Here is a 19,224-nt window from a genome sequence, read left to right as displayed (position 1 = left end):
AATTTGTTCATTCATTCATACTCACTTATTCATCCCCCCTCCAATATTTACTAAATCCCTATTAGGTTACAGGCACTGTTCTAATGCCAGGGATGCACTGGTGAGCATGGCACCCATGTCCTCACTCAGCTCACATTCTAGTGGGGAGATGATCATTGAGTTGGTTAGCAAACAGAAGTGTAATATAATTCCAAGGTATGACAGGGTTATGACAAAAATAAAGGAGCTAAAGATGTTAAGGAGTGACTGTTTGGATTGGGGGAAGCATCAGTGGGGGCCACTCTGAGGAGGTGACATCTGAGCAGAGACCTGAATGTGGTGAGGGGTGAGGCCTGCAGAGCTCGGAGGGGAGTGTAGCCCAGGCAACGTGGCCCTTGGATGCCTTCATGGCTGTTGTGGGAGATAAGCTCACACACCCAAGCTCAAGTCTGGGGTCCAAGCTGACTCACTGCTGAAGTATTGGGCAGCTGGCTCCCTGCTGTGAGACTGTTTCTACTGTAAAATGAGGATTTTAATAGCTACCTCTGTTTTACAAGAGTCTCATGACAATTGGTCAGTGTCTGGCTAGAAAGTGTTTTTTACTGCACAAAATTTTTATTTATTTCATGTATAAGCTAAGGGGCAAATGGTTAGCAACTAACCCAGCTGTGTTCTCGAAGAGTAAAGCTTGGTCTGGTTCTCTCAGTACTAACATTCGGTTGACCCCCTAAACATGGCCTTGAACTCCTGCTGATTTTCTTGGTTTCATGCCCAGTTGAGCTCCAGACTAAGAGCCCAGAGTCCTAGGTTTGGTTCCCATTTTATTGCTGACAATCTGTATGGTTTTGGGCAATTCACTTAACTTCTAGATCAGTCTATCACCTGTAAAAAGGGTGTAATATTCAAAGAAGATAATGTTGTGTGCCTTACAAAGTGCCATAAACATAAAGATTATTGTTATTAAAGTGAAACCTAGGGGCGGCCCACCTTGCCCAGGTTGTGTGCATTCCACGGGGTCCCAACTTGGCCGTGGTGTTTCCATGAATCTCCTGGGAGAGCAGCAGAGGCGTCAGACTTTGATCTATCAGAAATACATAGATTTCTCCTTAGTTCCATGTTTTCTATGTTCGGCATGGGGGTTATGGCCCGGGGAGAAATGTCTTTAAGTGGCAGAAGATTGGAGAAAAAGTCTCAGAGGAGAGCGGAGAAATGCTCTTAGGGAGCCAAGGCAGGCCAGAGAGCTCCAGAGGGGGACTATCTTTAGGGCAGTGGCTCCTACTCTCTCCCAGGAACATGCATTGACTCCTATGTGCCTGGCACCATGCTAATGTCTCCAGACCAGTGTGTGTGCAGCCTGAACCTAACCTTACTCCAGATGGGTGGTGGACAGCAGGGCAGCAACTGGCGTCCACTTACTGATCTGGACTTGGAGCTCAGGGCTTGCACCCAGAGTGTGATTGGCGTACCTACCTCAAGAGTCTCCCACTAGCCAGCCAAGGATCCTCACATCTGGCACGAAATGCCTTCCTTTAGTGAGTGTTGGGTACTTTGTGTACAACGATTCTTTGGGGTAGGAACTATTATTAAACCATGTCACACAGGAGGAAACTGAGGTTTGCTTACTTGTACAAGGTCACATAGTGAGTTAGCATCAGAGCCTAGACCAGACCACAGCTCCCTCTCCACCTGCTAAAAGCCAGTACTGCAGTTGTCTCTCCACCCTCCCGGAGACTCCCAGAGCCCCTTTGCTTGGGCACATGCATGCTCACACACTGAAACCCAGAAGTGCTGAGAATTTACCTCCTCCTGGGGTGGCCCACAGCTAAGACTGTCAGCAGGTGCTGGAATATCACAGCCCAGCTTTTTTGCCTCTTGTTGGAACAACTCTGGAGAGTGTTCTCCAATGGTTCCCTGCAGGATCAGACTAAAATGACTTTCTATACAACTTTTGTCTTGCTTGGTCTCCTCCCCTCCCCCATCTATCTTCCCCCACACCCCTAAAACATCATTAGCTCACAAAGGTGGGCTTCTGGGGGGTGCAGACACCCAGTCAGGTATGGGCTGAGCTGGGGCAGGATGTTATTCAGTGACTGATTCTAAGAGAGAACTCAGAAGCTGTGTCTGAATGAAAGCCCAATCGAGAGCCCAGATGACCCCAGTAGCTGGGCCCCATGGGAACACACAGTCATTCTTTGACAGCGCTTCAAAGTGCAAGGCGCCGAATTAGACAGGTCACACACCCATCTCATTTAACATTAAACGTCTCTCCAGTAGACTTTCCCAGTTTTCACTGGAATTTTTGAGATTATACTGATTCAACAAAATTCACCTTTCACTAATCTTAAAGTCTCATGGTAGGGGAAGTAGCATTTCTAAAGTTCACCTTGGTGGGACCCTGGTGATATGCTGCCTCAGTTATCAGAAGCTTCATTTGATGTCATCATCACTGACTGCCCTTCCCTGCTAAATGTCCTCTTTCTCATATATTCACATACATGGCAGTGACGTGGGTGGCATTCACTTTGCCCCCTGAGATGACTGCAGATCTGGGTGACCCAACACGAGAGTCCAGGACAGATGCTCCAGAGCTGCACTGTCGAGCACAGTAGCTATTAGCCACAGGTGGCGACTGAGCATCTATATTTTGGCTGGTCTGAATTGAGATGTGTTTTCAGTATAAAATATACATGAGGGATTTTGAAGACTTAGCAGGAAAAAAAGAATGTAAATTATTTCATTAATACTTTAAAAATATTTATTGCATGTTGAAATGACACTATTTGAGATATATTGGCTTAAATAGAAGATGTTAACGTTAATTTTATCTTTTTCTACTGGTTAAAAAATAAAATCACTAGAAAATCTACAAGGACCCATATGGCTCTCATTATGTTTCTGTTGAGCAATGCTGATCTAGAAACTCAAACAAAGGAGGCTCAGGGAGTGAGCTCGTCCAACTCCTCCCAGGAGGCAGGCTGAGCCAGGAAGAAATTGTGTGGTTGCTTTGATGGCAGAGTTCTTTATGGAGTCAGGAGGCAGCGAGGTGAGGCCTACGTGACATCACTTTAAAGGCGTATAGTTCTGCAGACAGCTCTGTGTCCCTCTGGCCGAGAGATTTATGGCTGAAGCAAGTGGCTAGTAAGTCGGTCATCTGCCCAAATGACATCACTGCTCCTCTGGTTCCAGGCTGGGAACGTTAACTTCGCAGAATTCACATTTGCTCTTTTTTTTCCATACTGTCATATTCTGTGAGGAGAAAGAGGGAAGGGAAGAGAGAAGAGTAGGATTATTTTTGATAAAGACAGAGGAAAAGGACAGAGGGAACCCGAGGGAGAAGATCTCATTGGCTAAAAGGTTCAAAAGTCAGCTAGCTGAGTAATCTGAAGCTGATGAGGGATTTCCAGAGATAAATAGGAGGTGTGGGCAAGGGAGGAGGAACAGGATTTAGGGGTATAGTCCCCTGTTGTTGGAATGGAAGTCCCAGTTTTGGGAAGTACATTCTGTCATCAGGTCTACTTTGGGACCGTCCCATTTACCTTCCAGCCAGTGACATGGCTGGAAGAGAATGGCACCTGTTCTCATAACTTTAGAGAAGTCCAAGATCATGGTGCCAGCACGGTCAGTTTCTGTGAGAACTCTCTTCCTGGCTTATAGATGGCCACTGTGTGCTTACATGGCAGAGAGAGGGAGTTTTGGTTTCTCTTCCTTTTCTGATAATGACCCCAATCCTATTAGACTTCAGGTTAGAAATCTAAATCTAAACTGGCGTTATGACCTCATTTAACTGTTCCATGGGGCAGACAGCTCTGAAGAGGGTCTTTAAAGTCCTGGGCTCACATTGTCATGTCTGTTTTCCAGGGCCATGTTCTGCAATGATTTAAAGGAAAAGTATGAGAAGAGGATCATTATTAAAGGGGTCGATGCTGAGACCATGCACACTCTTCTGGACTATACCTACACCAGCAAGGCGCTGATCACCAAGCAGAATGTCCAGCGGGTCCTGGAAGCTGCTAACCTCTTCCAGGTATGTGAACAAACAGGCTCAGCGAGCTTGCAGGGGAAAGCAGCTCTGTAGCAGGGGAAAGCATGGGTCCCCAGAGGCCTGCCTGGACTGGCTGCCGGGCCTGTACCTGGGAGACACACATACAATTTAGCTGGGCCTGTGCTTACTTGAAAGTCAGAAGATGCCTCTTTGGAAATTTCCCGAGAGGTGGTGAGGTGAGGCAGTGACTCCTTAATGAGATAAAACTGGCAGAGCCTGGTGCCTAGTACTGGCACTTGGTTCCTGACTCCAGGATTAGTGACTATAGTTTACAGAAGCCTAGTTGGATCCGGGGGCTGAAGTCACCAGTTCACGTATTTAACTTCTAATTCTTAGCACAACCCGGGGAGATACTTACTCGCCCCCACTTTATGGGTGGGAAAAGTAAGGCATATAGAGGATACGTGACAAAGCTATGATTTGAGCCCTGGGCTTTCTGAGTCCAGAGGCCACATGCTTGCCACCACACCACACAGTCTCTTGAGGAGGAGTGTCTCGGTTCCGGGGAAAGCAGAGCCTTGACTGGTCGGCACCTCATGGTGGGTGTGAGAGAAGAGCACCTCTCGTGAGGGGTAGTATGAAAGACGAGCTGGGGAACCCTCGGAACTAAGTTTAATGGTTGGCATTTGATTATGTTTGTTCAGTCCAATTATAATTATACTTAATTCACAAAATAATCAGACCTATAGGCTATGTCGATTGTATCCACAATGATCATAGGGGTCCTCTCAAGTTACCATCTTTGCCTAGGTCTAATATTACCTTTGAACTTGGTTCCATTGGCTTACACCAGAGATTATCTCACTGAAGACGATGGTATTTACGATAAATCCAGGGCCGGGCCAGGCCAGGCCAGGCCAGAGCTTGTCCACGGTTTGGAACTTGAAGTGGTGGCATCCTCTTGGAACATCACTAGGTCAGCAATCGAGGAGAACAGAAAACAAAGTCTGGGAAGGTATGGAGTGAGGAGGCCAGGGTCAAGACCAGAGGCAATGGGGTGATCTTCGTTGAGGCTGGCAACTGTGCGGGACCTCTGAAGTCTAACAGGGGAGAAAGGGTGGAACGAGGGAGCAAATACACCGGGAGACAGCTCGGATGTATTCCAAACAATGGGATGCTGCGGTGTGGCCAGTTTTATTGTCTCCATTACCTCAGGGAACTTTAAATATACAAAGCAAATTCCTTCCAGCAGGGCTGGTCACACCTTACCTGGTGGTGTCTTCCAGTCAGTTACCACCCACACACCCCGCCCCTTGCCCTCTCTCTGTCCTTACCTGCTTATACACTCAGGCTTACTGGCTGGTAGGGAAACAGCCCTTGCTATGTGGAGGGATTGGCTCAGCAACTTAGTGCTCAGCACCCTCGTCTTGTCTCATTGCCTCTCCTCACTACCCCAACAGCCCAACTTCAGGGAAATTCAACCCATGTCATGGAGAGGCGATCTAGTACAGCTTTTTCTGAGCCTTCTCTTAGAAAGCAGTATTCCCGCCCCCCCCCACCCCCCGCCCCGGCTCTTTATGGCCTCTCTTAAAATTGAGAAGATCCACCCTATTCATCATTATTCCATCTGGCCACAGCTGCCATTGTCATCTTCATTGCTAATCTCCTTTCCTGGGGCCCAGAGGGGGTTGCTGACATCTAAAGATGGACAGGTAACACTAACTATAATAATAGTAATAGCATTTATTGTTTCAAGTAGAGTGTCTGACATCAGAGTAGATGCTCAATGAATACAAATTTTATTGAGCCCTTACTATGTGCCTTGAGTGACAGAGTTGGGGCTAGCAACCAGGTCTCCTGTTTTTCCCACTGGTTGAAAGGAGATCCTGTATGAGAGGCTAATGAGATAGAGTTTGTTTTTTCAAATGCAGTTTTAAATAATTTTAAATTGCAATAACATAACAAAATCATTACAGAAAATTAGAAACCCATACTTACAAAAAAGAATGGAAAATTATCTACAGTCCCCTCTTATTCAGAGACAATATGGTAACTTCCTTGGTATATAGACATTCAGGTCACTTTCTGCACATCGACTTGCTGCCTCTGTAGAGTTGTAGAGAGGCAGGCAGCAGGGTGGTTAAAGCACAGCTTGGAGCCAGACTGCTGGATTAAAATCCCAGCTCCACCATCTACCTGCGGGGTGACTGTGGGTGAGTTTCATTAACCGTGTTGTATTCTGATTCCCTCTTCAGTAAAACAGGGGTGGTAACATGTGTGAAGTGTTTAGGACAGTGCCTGGTAAATGCTATATGCATGTTTGTAACATTATTATCTATCACATACAGGTTTTAAAAGAATGGCTCCTATTGGAATACTGTTTTAGTCTGTGTATTGTACTATAATCATCTTTTTATGTCAACAGATGCATTTTGATAATAACACTTACAACAGCTGAATGGAATTCAATGCTGTAATAGTTTGGTGAATCAATCCCTATAGCTGAAAATTTAGGTTGTTTTTATGTATTTGACTGCTCAAAACAATGTTGTCATAAATATCCTTTTATTTTTATTTCATATGGATGAAATGAATGTCCTAATAGGAATAAAGTGAAAGGACATGAACAGGTAATTTACAAAAAAGGAAGATCAAATGATCACCAAATATATGGGGTCTGGCACAAATAACACCCCTTTTTTATGACAAAATCTTTTGTTACAAAATCATAAGCAGGGAATTTTGTAACATAACAACATACTCAAGCACACCATATGACATTTTAGGTGAAATGTTCAAATTAAAACTGTAAATTATTACATCCATATTACTACCCTACTAACCACACTCAAGCAGATGTTACTTCTGCCGGACCCTGTATATCTAAATGTCAAACCTCATTAGAAATCCAAAAGGCAAATTAAGTTTTGTCTATCACTTTGGCCAAGAGTAAATACAATACAATATTCAGTGTTTACTAAAATGAGGAAAAATGAGCACTTTCATCCCTTGCTGGGAGAAATGGAAATGGAAACCTTTTCGGAAGTCACTTTGGAAATAGATGTTAAAATTTTCTTCAGTATACATACTAAAGAAATATCTAAAGATGTTCAGTATTTCAATATGTTTCATATAGCTTTGTAGTGGGTTGAATTGTGTCCCACTGAAAAAATATGTCCAAGGCTTAACCCCATGACCTTGTAAGGAAATACAGTCTTTGCTGATATGATTAAGTAAGGGTCTCAAGATGAGATCGTACTGGATTTAGGGGTCACCCTAAATCCCAAGGCTGCTGTCCTTACAGGAGAAAGGACAGGGAGACTTGACACAGAGGCACAGAGAGGAGAAGGCCACATGAGAGACGTGCAAACTAGACACCTCAGAGCCTCTGGACAGAACCAGCCCTGCCGACACCCGGATTTCAGATCTCTGACCTTCAGAACTGCAAGGATTCTGGTTGGTTAAGTGGCCAAGTTTGTGGTAATTTTGTCAGTAGCCCTAGGAATCAAATACAAGCGTAAAAGTCAATGATAGCTCAGTCTTGCTGTAAAAAGCAGCAATCTCCTGCTCTTACTCTCTTCTTCAGCCCACTCTTCTGGAGATTGTTTTTAAATGTTTTAAAATTTCATTTGTTTGTAAATGTTTCTTTTATTTACTCCCCTATGTCCACACTACTTGTGTATGTACATTGCTCTCTCTTGATTGTGATTTTGGGAAATTCCTTCTGTGTCCTCCGGCTCTAACCCTGACAGTTGCTCTCTAGTCCTGCTGCACGGCTGCTGGCCTGGCCTGGCCGTTGCTGTCACCCTGGGAGTTCCTTCTACCTCCTCCCTCTGTTGAGTTTTCTCTCCCTGGATCCCAGGCCATCTTTTTTCTTGTATACTCCTACATTTTGATGGATTGTAACCTTTTTTATTTTCGTTTGAAGATTTTATTTATTTATTTTTAGAGAGAGGGGATGGGAGGGAGAAAGAGGGAGAGAAACATCACTGTGTGGTTGCTTCTCAAGCACTTCCCACCAAGGGTCAGGTCCACAACTGAGGCATGTGCCCTGGCTGGGACTCAAGCCAGCGACCCTGAGGTTCTCAGGCCGGCACCCAATCCGTTGAGCCACATCAGCCAGGGCAGGATCGTAATCTTTAATAGTTTATGATAAAAGAGTGTATGATAGAATAGATTTTTGGAGACTTAAATGTATAAAAATATTTCTGTTTTACTTCATATTTGATTAATATTATAGCTGGGTATAAAATTTAAGATTGAAAACAATTTTCTTCTAACATTGTTAAGGTATTGCTCTGTTTTATTTACCATTACATATTCTATAAGAATTGGTTCCTATTGGACACATGTGCTTTTTTCGTGTTTATTTTCCCTGTATTGTGTTGTAATACTTTTTTTATGTCCATTAGATTCATTTTTGCAACAGCAGTTAAAATAGCTGTAGGTTTTTTTCATTCATTGTGTTAGTTTTTTTCAATTTGGAGACACATGTATTTCAATTCTTGGAAATTTTCTTGTATTATCTCTTTGATACTTTCCAGCTGTTTTATCTGTTCAGTCTTTTGGAGTTAGGTGTTGGATCTCTTGGGTCTACCCGTATTTTGCCATGTATAATGTGTTCCTGTGCATAATGCACACCCATGTTTCTGGCCCAAACTTTCAGAAAAAAGTCATTCGTTTAAATTTTTAAATTCAATGTTTAATTTATTAATATTTAGAAACAAAACTGATTATCATATTCAAGGATATTATTTTGCACACAGATATCATTATTACTTTTTAGGGTTACATTTTTAATGCGTAAGCATAAATAAAAGAATTAAAAACATTTATATAGCTGCAGAATTAGCACTATCCATGTATAATGAGCATCCTTATTTTTTCCTTAAAAATTTGGACAAAAAAGTGAGCATTATACATGGCAAAGTATGGTTAATTTTATTTTTTCTTACCTTTTCTATTCTATTGACCATTGTCATCACTTTTTAAAAAGATTTCTTCAACTTTATCTTTCAACTCTTCAGTTAATTTTTAACTTCTGCCAACATAGCCTTAGTTTGCAAGAATTCTTGCTATTTATTTTAATAGATTTTTACTCTTATTTCTTTGAGGCTATTACATATTTGAAGTTTTCTTCTACACTTGTGCTCTTTCTCTCTCTCTCAATTCTTTACTCTGTTTGCTTCAGTCTCCAACTTTCATCTTAGAAGGTGTATCAATTTTCTGTTATGCTGCTACCATAACAAATTACCACAAACTGGTACCTTAAAACGATAGATATTTATTCTCTTACAATTCTGGAGTCCAGAAGTTCAAAATCAAGGTGTTGGCAGGGCTGTGCTCCTTTTGGAGACTCTAGGGGAAAATCTGCTTTTTGCCTCTTCCAGTGTCTTGTAGCTGCTGGCATCCCTTCCCCGGAGGAAGGGATCTGCATTCATCTCTGCATTCTCCGCATTCATGGTCCTTGCACACATCTCTGCATTCATGGTCCCACTGCCTCCTCTTTTTCTGTGTCTTCTCCTCTGTGTGGCTGTATTTTATAAAGATAACTGTGATTGCATTTAGGAGCCACCCAGATCAGGTCCTCTTAAGTTCCTCAACTTAACCCCACTCTTTGGCCATGTAAGGTGATTTTCACAGGTTTAGGGGATTATGACTTGGAATATCTTTTGCAGGGGTGGGGCACCACTCAACCACTAAAGAGGGTTTCCTCAAATACTCTTTTGATGATTTGGTCCTTGGCTGTTCAGTTGTCTCTAAGACTGAAGCCTTAATATACTTGTTTGAAGCTCAGTGCCCATGGAACAGGATGAGAGGCTGGTAGACCAGAGAGTTTTACCAGGGTTATCAGGTCCTCTCCAGGTTTTTAAATTGGATCCCCAAATATCAGTATCTGTCGGATTGTTCCTAGGATTGTTCAGTTTCTCCAGGTAATGATCTTCAGTCTCTTGCCTAGGGGTTGTAAGACAGCTGCATGTGTTTGAGACTGGGTGTATAAGTGTGTGTGAGTGCAGGTCTTAGCTTAACCTCCTTATTTTAAGCAAGATGTTCTCATGCATCGTCTTCAGTTTCTGGTGTTTCTGAGTGTGGAACCTCTCCGATATGATTTCTCCAGAGGATAAGTCTTCCAATCCAGGGGGAGTGAGAGTGAGAGTTGTTAGACTGCCCGAAGTGAAGAAGAGTCTTAACTTCTTAAACGGACACCCTGTTATCAGCCCTCACCCACCCTGGCCGTCCTCTTTCCTTGGGACTTGAATGTTCCTGCTATTTGGGGGGTTCTGAGGGACAAGCTTCTGTAGGCAGTTGGTGTGACCTTTCTCCTTTCAGCAAAGTCACTCACCAGTCTTCATATTCTGTGGTTTGGGGTTACTGATGTCTTCTAGTTTCATTGAGGATGGAGTTCATGCTTCTGTTTCTTGTTCTTGTTTCAATTTTGGGTGATTTTTCAAGAAGCTATGAGAATTCTTTAGATAGTAACACTGTAACCTTTCGTAATAATGTTGCAAGCATTTTCCATTGGTCATTTAACTCCTAATTTCAGTTACAGCTTTTTTGTGTAGAAAAGTTTGAAGTTTAGTCCAATCTATTGATCATCCCCTTGATGATTTGTGTCTTTGGTGTGCATTTTTGAAAAGATCTTCCCCACTTCCCTATTGCTTGATTATATACTTAATCACTTATCATTTCATTTACTTTTGTTACATATTTTTAACATGAAAATTATTTTGTTATAAAGTTGTTTTTTCCTCCTCTATCTTTTTCCTTTTCTTCTTTTCATTTTCTCCCAAGTGGTGAGCTTCAGTGCAGAGTTTAGATTTAGTGAGCCAGGTGGCAGAGCAGGACAGAGACAGAATAAAGACAGAGCAAGCTCTGTTTATTGTTGATTCCCCCTTTCTGGTAATCTCTCACCTTAAATCTTCCCAAACCTTGTCCACTTTCTAGACAACAAGTAATAAGCATCTCTCTGTGGCTATTTTATTCATTTTCCTACAAGTGTTAATTTGTATGAAATAAGAGAAGAGTTTCTGTGGGCTACTGGATATCTATTTAACCCGCTTTCTGATTTCTCTTGCTTCTAGACTATTTGCTTTGAAGTCTCAGACATAGAGTACTGGGAATATTTTCATGCTTGAAGGTACTGTAAGGAACAGAAATTCATAGGTTGCTGAAGTGACTTTGTGGTTTAAAAAATTATTTATTTATTTTTGGATGGATAAAACATAACTCTGTTTCAAAATCAAAAACACAAGAGGGGATACAGTAGAACATTCTTCACTTTGGCCGAGTCTTCCTGCCCTTCATATTCTATACACCTACCAGTACACACGGGCATGCATCACTCCCTCTCATGGCCTCCATTTATGAAACACGAATGTTGGCACAGTAAGCACTTAATTTTGCATGTTGCCTTATTTATTTATTTATTTATTTATTGGCTTCACAGTATATTTTGGAGACTGTTATAGGTTAGTATGTGTAGAGCTACCTTGTTCTTTCAATGGCTGTACGATGTTGTTGGGGTCTTTTTAGATAAGAAATATGCCCTGTTATCTGTAACCATCTCCCACAAGGCAGAGTGGAAAGAACATGGGTTTTACATCCGGACTCTGTTACTTATTTGGCTGTGCAGCAGTGAACAAGTTACTTACCTTTTTTGAGCCTCTTTTTAGTATCTGTAAAATTAGGATAATAGTAATATCTATCTTTTCAGGGAGAGTTATTATGAAAATTAAATGAGGTGACACTTATAAAGTACCTAATATATAATAGATGTTACATAGAAATTTCTCCCCATCATTTGTGAGTTAATCTTACTCTACTTTGGACAGTCTCTTTTTCCCTTCGATAAAATGAGCTGACATTGAACTGTGGAAACATTTCCCTAAGTCATCCTTAGAGCTTTGTTTTTTCCTGGATTAAGATGATAAGAAGTTGTGATTTAAAGTTTTGTTCTATCAGATTCGTATGACACATGCATAGTACAATGAACTGGACTGTGCTGTAGTTCAGTGAACTTGGAATCATAGGTGGAGAATAGTGTTAGAGTTGACATTTTATCTTGTCATTTTAGGACATCCACAGAAATTGGCACCACCATTAGGGACTGAAATCAATGGGGATCAGATTGTCTTGGTGTTCTTCACCCATCCAGTAGGCAAGGTTTCTTTGATGCAACTCAGCCTCTCCCTCATTTTCTGTTTCTCTTTTCAGACCTCCTCATAGTCTCTTCCTATTATGCATTGATTGCTTCTCTTCCAGTCCAGAAAGAGAGAAGCCTATTGACCCAGCCAAACACCACTATTGCTATTTGAAAAGAGCTTTTCATGTGAGGCAACTTCATGAGTTGCTGGCCTGTTAAGACTCATGGTCCTTGGCTCAAGGGTCCATTGGCCCCATCAGCTATTGCAGGGGTGGGACGGGTTCTTTCTTTTAGGAGGAATCTTTGACTGTGGCAGGTACTGAGAGATCTGCCCACTAGAGAAATTTTCCAGTAACATGGCCATAATTTATGGGCCAATACCAGGAGAAACATATTTTCTTTAAGTGGTTTTGGAAAGATAAAAGTAAGAGAAGCACTGAAGGGGGAAGGGAAGAGTGACCAGCTCACATATGAGGCAAGGATTTTGAGATAAATGTCACTTAACAGAAACACCAGAGAAGCAAAGGGTTTCATTGCCTTAACTGGACCTCCAGGCTTCTGATCTTAAATAAGCAAGGTAGTCAGAAACTATAGATCTGGGACAATAACTGTAAGAACTTGGTAAGAGATTTCATTCTTGGGGAACTTGGTTATGTTTGTTTGGGGAACTTTGTCATATTTGTCACTTTCGTTTTTACATTAAAAACTCATGAAAGAATGAGAACTTTTGTACTTATCTGCAGGGCGGTGAGAAGATGTGAGGCCAGGGAGACCACACTGAGCCTACATTTAGTCTTTGGGCAGAAGGGTCCCTAAGATACAGAGCAGCTGGTTAGAAGGAGCTTAGAAGAAAAAAGGAGATCAGGCTGAGTCCCAAGAGCCAACGTAAGAAGACAAAGAGTGATGCAGGCAGGGGAGCCTGGTCTTCAGGCCTGGGCCAGGGAAGGCTCATGTGGTGTCTCTGCAATGCCCTCTGAGGTGGGGACATCACTGTCATCATGGTGGCAGTTTGTGGAGACTTTGGTGAAGGTGCTGGCATTGCTTTGTTTTCATATTTCTTTTGCAAATGACAGGATGAACGATAGTGAGACCTTTATGGATGAGGTAGCCATGTGGTCAGGGCCAACTTGATGGCCTATGTTGCTTTTTGGCTTCCTCAGTACCTGGAATACAGCACATAAATATTTGTTGAATCAGTGAACACATGTGTTGCTCTTATTCATTACTAGCTGAATATGAAGACTACCTCAGAAACTAATCGAGACCCCAGCAAAAATTGCCTAACTTCCTTTCAGAGGACACTAAGAAGCCCCATGCTGGCTCTTGGAAATGTAATAGGCCAGTAAAGGAGGAAGTAGCCGACAGGCTAATACTAATAATTGCTTCATTTTTAAGTATCTACTAAATGCCAGGCACCCAGCAAAAAGTAGGTCACATTACTATAAGGGACATGTGAACTTCTATTGTTATTGACAGGGACCCATAGATTACATTTACTCAACATTGGACTAGCCAGTTAATTTAGGCAACAAAACCAGCCCAGCTATTTCTTAACCATCATCAAGACAGAATCCACCTGTTGCCTGTCTGATGCACCCTCTCCTGCACACACTCTTTGTCAACCAGCGTCACTACTGTGTGGCTACTGTGAGTGTTAAGACATCAGGATTAACCTCCTGAGTCCACAGAACAGTAGCAGTTTCCCTTTTTAGAGTATTTGCTATGTGACAACTCTTTTGCCTGTGCTACTTTATGTAACACGAGGAAGGTATTTTCACCCCCAAGTTATAGGTGAGGGAAATAAGATTCAGCAATATTAAGCAGATGCTCCAGGTTTCATGGCTAGTGAGACAAGAGCCTGAATAGGCTCCTGTCTGCTGCAGCCTGTGTGTTCTCCACTGCACAAACCATCCCTCAGGGCGAGGTCTGCAATGAGCCGTGGTCCAGAAGGCCCTGGGCCTTCAGCAGGTGCAAGGAAGGCAGCCTGATGCAAGGATCTGGGAACCACTGAGGCTCCGTGGGAGTGAGTGTGTCAGGAGGCGAGACTGGCACAGCTGCTACCCCTCCTGCCCAATTCCCTCTGGGGGACCTTGGACACTTGGGACCACCAGGTGTCCCCACATGAGCCCACTGCTGCCCACATTTCTGTGTTTGACCTCAATGTTTGCTCCTTGTTATTTTTAGGTATATCTCACATTTAATAAAATGCAGACATCTTAAGTATACAGTCTGATGATTTTTTACATGTGTATGCAACTGTGTAACCACCGCTCAATCTGGAACATTCTGGCATCTCGGATCGCTCTCTTGTGCCCTCCCCCAAGCATACCGCTTCAAGGGAACCACTGCTCTAGCAACTGTCACCATGGACCAGTTTAGCCTGTTTTTGAATTTCATATTGTTCTTGAGTTCTAATTAGTATAGAACTAATTTGTAGCCAAATCTCAGTATACAAACTCAGGTATGCAAAAAAAAAGCGTGATTTGACATATTATTTTTCTAACGTTGAACTTAATCTTTATCCTGAGCTTCCCATTCTAGCAGCGGCAGAAGTTGTAGTTACAGTAACTTAATGACATCTCACTTCAGGAAAACTTAATTCAGGATTAGGGTTATAGTTCCAGGGGGCATTTACACAGCACCAGGAGGCCATAGAAAGAGGCTTTGGCCCAGGCTTGCCATGGACATTTGTATTATCGGTCCATGCTGGAGCATCTGTGTTCCCATCAGCCTCTCTCTGGTCACTGACCCCTTCCTTCCCCACTGGCATCAGCTGAAAGTCCTGAGTCCCACCTGATTCTGGCTGTCAGCCCTTGTGGGTTATTTGGCATTCTCTTTGTGTTTTCTGCAAGGCTTCTTCAGGTCTTCCTGTCCTCTCAGCTACTTCTGAGCCCCTCTCAGGGACACACAAGACACTTCCATTTACTCTCCCGTGCTACTCTGGACCTTTGGGGAACTCAGAATGACTACCATAGGCCCCCTTTGTCTAGCAACAGCACACTCAGTTTCCGTTCTGCTGCTGCTGCTGTATTGGACTGCTGCAATCCCGACTTCATCTTAGCAGTGAAGATACGTATTCTTCTGTCCTGAGATCCACAGCCTTTAAGGGGCTTTCAGCATTCCCCTAACTCCGGAGTTGCTGCCTGTGTTGGGAGGCAGGACACCATGCCAGGGACCCACACCTACTCTCACTCTGTTACTAGACTCTTTCACCTCTCCCTTCCAGGCCTGGGAATTGTTACTACCTCCCACGTGGGAAAAGCTGACTCTTACATTATCATCCATTCTCCTACTTCTATTCTTTTGGCATAAACTTGAAGTCTAGACTCTTTAGGATTCTGGCTTTTTGACGCTCAAGGAGCCCAGTCATTACAACTAATTGGTGTTTCAAAGCTATTTTTATAGTATAAATTCTGAAAGTGTATCTAGAAAGTCAATGTTGAAGTTGTCTTCTGTTGTCTACTCCACCATCCTTCCCTGGAAAGTAAGCCTGGGATGCCCCTGCTGTTGCCCATAGGTTGTTGCATACAGGAAGTGGGATGGGGGGTTTTAGTTGCAAGAAAAATACATGTTGCTACCAGATTATGACTTTTACTGCTACCCAACTACCAAAAATTACTAAGTGTCCTCTATGTGCTAAGTACTTTGTGAAAAGATATATGGAGGGAAGATAAAAAAATTATAAATATAGATTACATTTTTATAGAAATTTATTGTATTCTTTCTCCTATATGATCCAATCCAAAGCTGACAATACTTCTTTGAGTGGAGAGGCCAGTGATGCCCTCACAATGAGCTTGCAAGTTGGGTTTATCATTGTCAAGACTTTCCAGATGAAGAAACTGTGACTCAGGGAATGTTCAACTCATCAAGTGATCAATCTATGACCTGAGGCCTAAACCCAAAACTTCTGACTCCGTATACCTACCTCCATCCACTACCCTTGAAGACTCAAAAACAAGGATTTCTGATGAGTTTCTAACCCAGAGGGCAAGCAGGCCCCAGGACAGAATGTAGCAGTTGAGGAAAGTTCTGGCTCTAAAGGAGGTGACATTGAACTTGACTTCATAGAACAGGGAGGATTTCAATAAGTGGCAGTTGGGTTGAGGGAAAAGTACCCCAGGCAGAGAGAAATTGTAAGCAAAGACAAAGGTTCCTTCTTTCTTCACCTGCTACCTTGCCTGTTCCAGCTGTCTGCATTCATGGACCTGCTTCTCAGGACCTGGTTTCTGCTTAGATACCTGCTTCTATGCCCTACACACACATGCACATGCCACACAGCATACACACCACACACACACTTTACATCCTGAGCATCAACCACGTCCCAGATACGATCATTCCATTTAATCTGCACAGCAGTGCCCCTCCCTGGGCCTTCACATTGTCCCTGGGCTGATCCACTTAGCCCCAGCTGTGCCACTTGCCCCTCGAATCCCAACGTGGCCCACATGATTCCTTGATTGTGCTCTGCTGGACTGTTGGGGCCTCCACTATGTTCTCTGGAAGCTCAGGGGCTGTCTTTTCTGTAGCCTGGATCACAGCCAAACTTTCCACAACCTTGGGTACTGCCCATTTCCATCCCCTCAGATTCCACTTCTGGGTCAATTTACCTCTGTAGTTGGCTCAGTCCCCCAGCACCTGCTCTACCTTAGTGAGTGGACCATTTGCAGGTCTTAGCTTCTGCCCTTCCTGCCTATACCTCATAGCTTCCAGGAACCAGCAGATCTCTCAGCCAAGTCTAGACAAAGGACTGAAGGTCTTGAGGGAGCAGAGGACATCCTGGGTATGGAGGAGCACATTCTGACAGTGTCTCAGGTGGGTATACCCCCTGAGAGAGAGGGTGAGGCAAGAATGGAAGTTTAAGATGGGTGGTAATTTATAGTTTTTAAGTATGAAGACCCCTTTTCAACACCAATACAGAACTGACAGAAGAACAGCATTACTTTTAGTATCTATTATGTGAGAAGAAAATGGTGACAAAAATTACAATAAATTCAAAAATACTTTCTTTTTCTTTTTTTTTTATCAGTATAGAAGTCTTTTTATTTTTTCCACACTTATCATGCCATGAATTCATAGGGAATGGGTTCCAACAGCTTAGGCTCCTTTCCATTAGTTCTCACAAAGTGTGCTTCTCTGCGTTGAGCAGGCTGATGCTTCAGCTGAACCCAGGTACCTTTCTCTTTGGCTTCCTTCTTTTTCTGATCATTTTCCTTCACACGTTTTAGGAAGCTATCTCGACTCTTCGAATGCTTAATATGCTCAATTCATACATTAATTCTCTTGGCAAGAATCTTGCCCTTAACTTGTTTGTTTACAACAATGCCCACTGCATGCTGGGTGACATTGTAGACTCTTCCAGTTTTGCCATGGTAACATTTGTGGGGCATTCCTTTCTGAACAGTGCCCATTCCCTTGATAGCTACAATATCACCTTTCTTGTAGATCCACATGTATGTAGCCAAAGGGACAACTCCATGTTTTCTAAACGGCCTAGGGAACATGTAACGGGTACCTCTCCTCTTTCCCTTTGTGTTAGTCATTTTGGTGAATTACTGGAAGATGGCGGTTCCGGCCAAAAAATATAAATTCAAAAATACTTTCAAATAAATTTGAATTGCATTTAAATTCAACTTAAAAACTCTTCACATACATTGGTTTGTTGGAGTTGAAGGGTAAGAATATCAGTGTTTTGCCCTGGCCGCGTCACTTAGTTGGTTGGAGTGCCATCCTGTGCACCAAAGGGTTGTGGGTTTGATTCCTGGTTGGGCATGCACCTAGGATGCAGGTTTGATCCCCAGTCAGGGTATGTATGGGAGGCAACCAATCGATGTTTCTCACATAGATGTTTTTCTCTTTTTCTCTCTCTATAAAATCAATAAACATATCTTTGGGTGAAGATTAAAAAAAAAAGAATGTCAGTGTCTTTATAGACCCTTTGGACCAAAATAGGACTTTGTTTATTCTAGAGTGGATTTGAAGGAACCTCTAGAGAGATGTGGAATTCCACTGATGAAGCCTGAGGACCCCATTGTGGAGAGCAGGAAGGGAAGCAGAGGAGGGGTAGTGGAGATGGGGGAAGAGGTGCATTCTCTTCAACACAGACGCTTCTCATGGGAACTGCAGCCAGGTCTCAAGTGGTTTTCTTTTATTGTATTTTTAGTCTCCCCGTTCAAGAGTCAGGTGCCTGACTGTAACCTTTCGCTCACATGTTCCCCAAACGGGAAGTTGGTTGTCTGTTGCCATTAGCTATCATTGCTCAGCTTTAATAAACAAGTTCATGTGCCAATGGGACAGGCTGAGACAGAAAACTTACTCTCAAGTCTTAAATAAACTTGATTATGAAGAAGCACAAAAAATACTTAAAGCAAGCTGGTTTCTTGTCCCCTGGACTGCCCTGCTCCTCAGCAGTTTCCAGCCATTGGCTGGGATCACATGATGCTACCTTACACCCCTCACATTCAAAAGTGTTTATGGAGGCATGTTTTGGGGTGGATGGAACATATGTAGGCAACTTGGAGATCTCCACTCACCCTTGTCCTCATAAAACCTCTCAGGCTCTCCTGGAACTGTGTTAGCTCAACAGTGCAACAGCTACAAACAAAGGCAGTGTAATGCCCCGTGGGAAGAGTCAGCTAGCTGTGAGCTCAGCATCATCTCAACACCTACCAGCTGTGTGACCTTGGGCAACACACTTGACTCTTCAAATTCTCCATTTCCATCCCTGTACAAATAAATGGCAATACTAATATCTATCTCATTATTACTTGTTAAACTGTATTTGCTAAAAAGTAAATGTATTCATTAAATAAAATAATGCATGGGAAAGTCTCTAGCACAGATTTCATACATACTAGGTGTCTGGAAAATATTTTCTTCCTCTGTCTCTCCTTCTTTTGCCAGAATTTGTGCTAGGTGCTTCTAGGAGTAAAAACACAAGGATACCCTAGAACTTGCCCTTGACCATAGTGTCGGCAGGAATGTAATTGGTGCTCCACAAGTGGGGTGAGCTGCCCAGTGGAACACAGGGGAGGGAGGAATTGACTCTATGGTTGGGCAATTGGAGAGATGATGAAGGAAGAGTGTTCCTGAGAAGGAACTTCATGAATACGGGGGA

The 19,224-nt window shown here is 42.9% G+C and overlaps 1 protein-coding gene and 1 pseudogene across 1 annotated transcript in view; one reads left to right on the top strand and one right to left on the bottom strand.

Annotated features, from left to right (window-relative positions):
• The window catches only part of KLHL6 (kelch like family member 6), a 59,770-nt gene that overhangs the window by 19,681 nt on the left and 20,865 nt on the right, over nucleotides 1–19,224 (top strand). Inside the window, exon 2 of the mRNA XM_028505104.2 lies at nucleotides 3,838–4,003. Within this exon, the coding sequence (XP_028360905.1) occupies nucleotides 3,838–4,003 (166 nt within the window). The remainder of the gene's footprint in view (nucleotides 1–3,837; nucleotides 4,004–19,224) is intronic.
• Nucleotides 17,160–17,687, bottom strand: LOC114490974 (annotated as a pseudogene).

This window comes from Phyllostomus discolor, chromosome 2 (assembly GCF_004126475.2).
Source record: "Phyllostomus discolor isolate MPI-MPIP mPhyDis1 chromosome 2, mPhyDis1.pri.v3, whole genome shotgun sequence".
Lineage (NCBI taxonomy): Eukaryota > Metazoa > Chordata > Mammalia > Chiroptera > Phyllostomidae > Phyllostomus > Phyllostomus discolor.
Note: the sequence above shows the minus strand (reverse complement) of the source record. Positions and strands in the feature narration are given on the sequence as shown.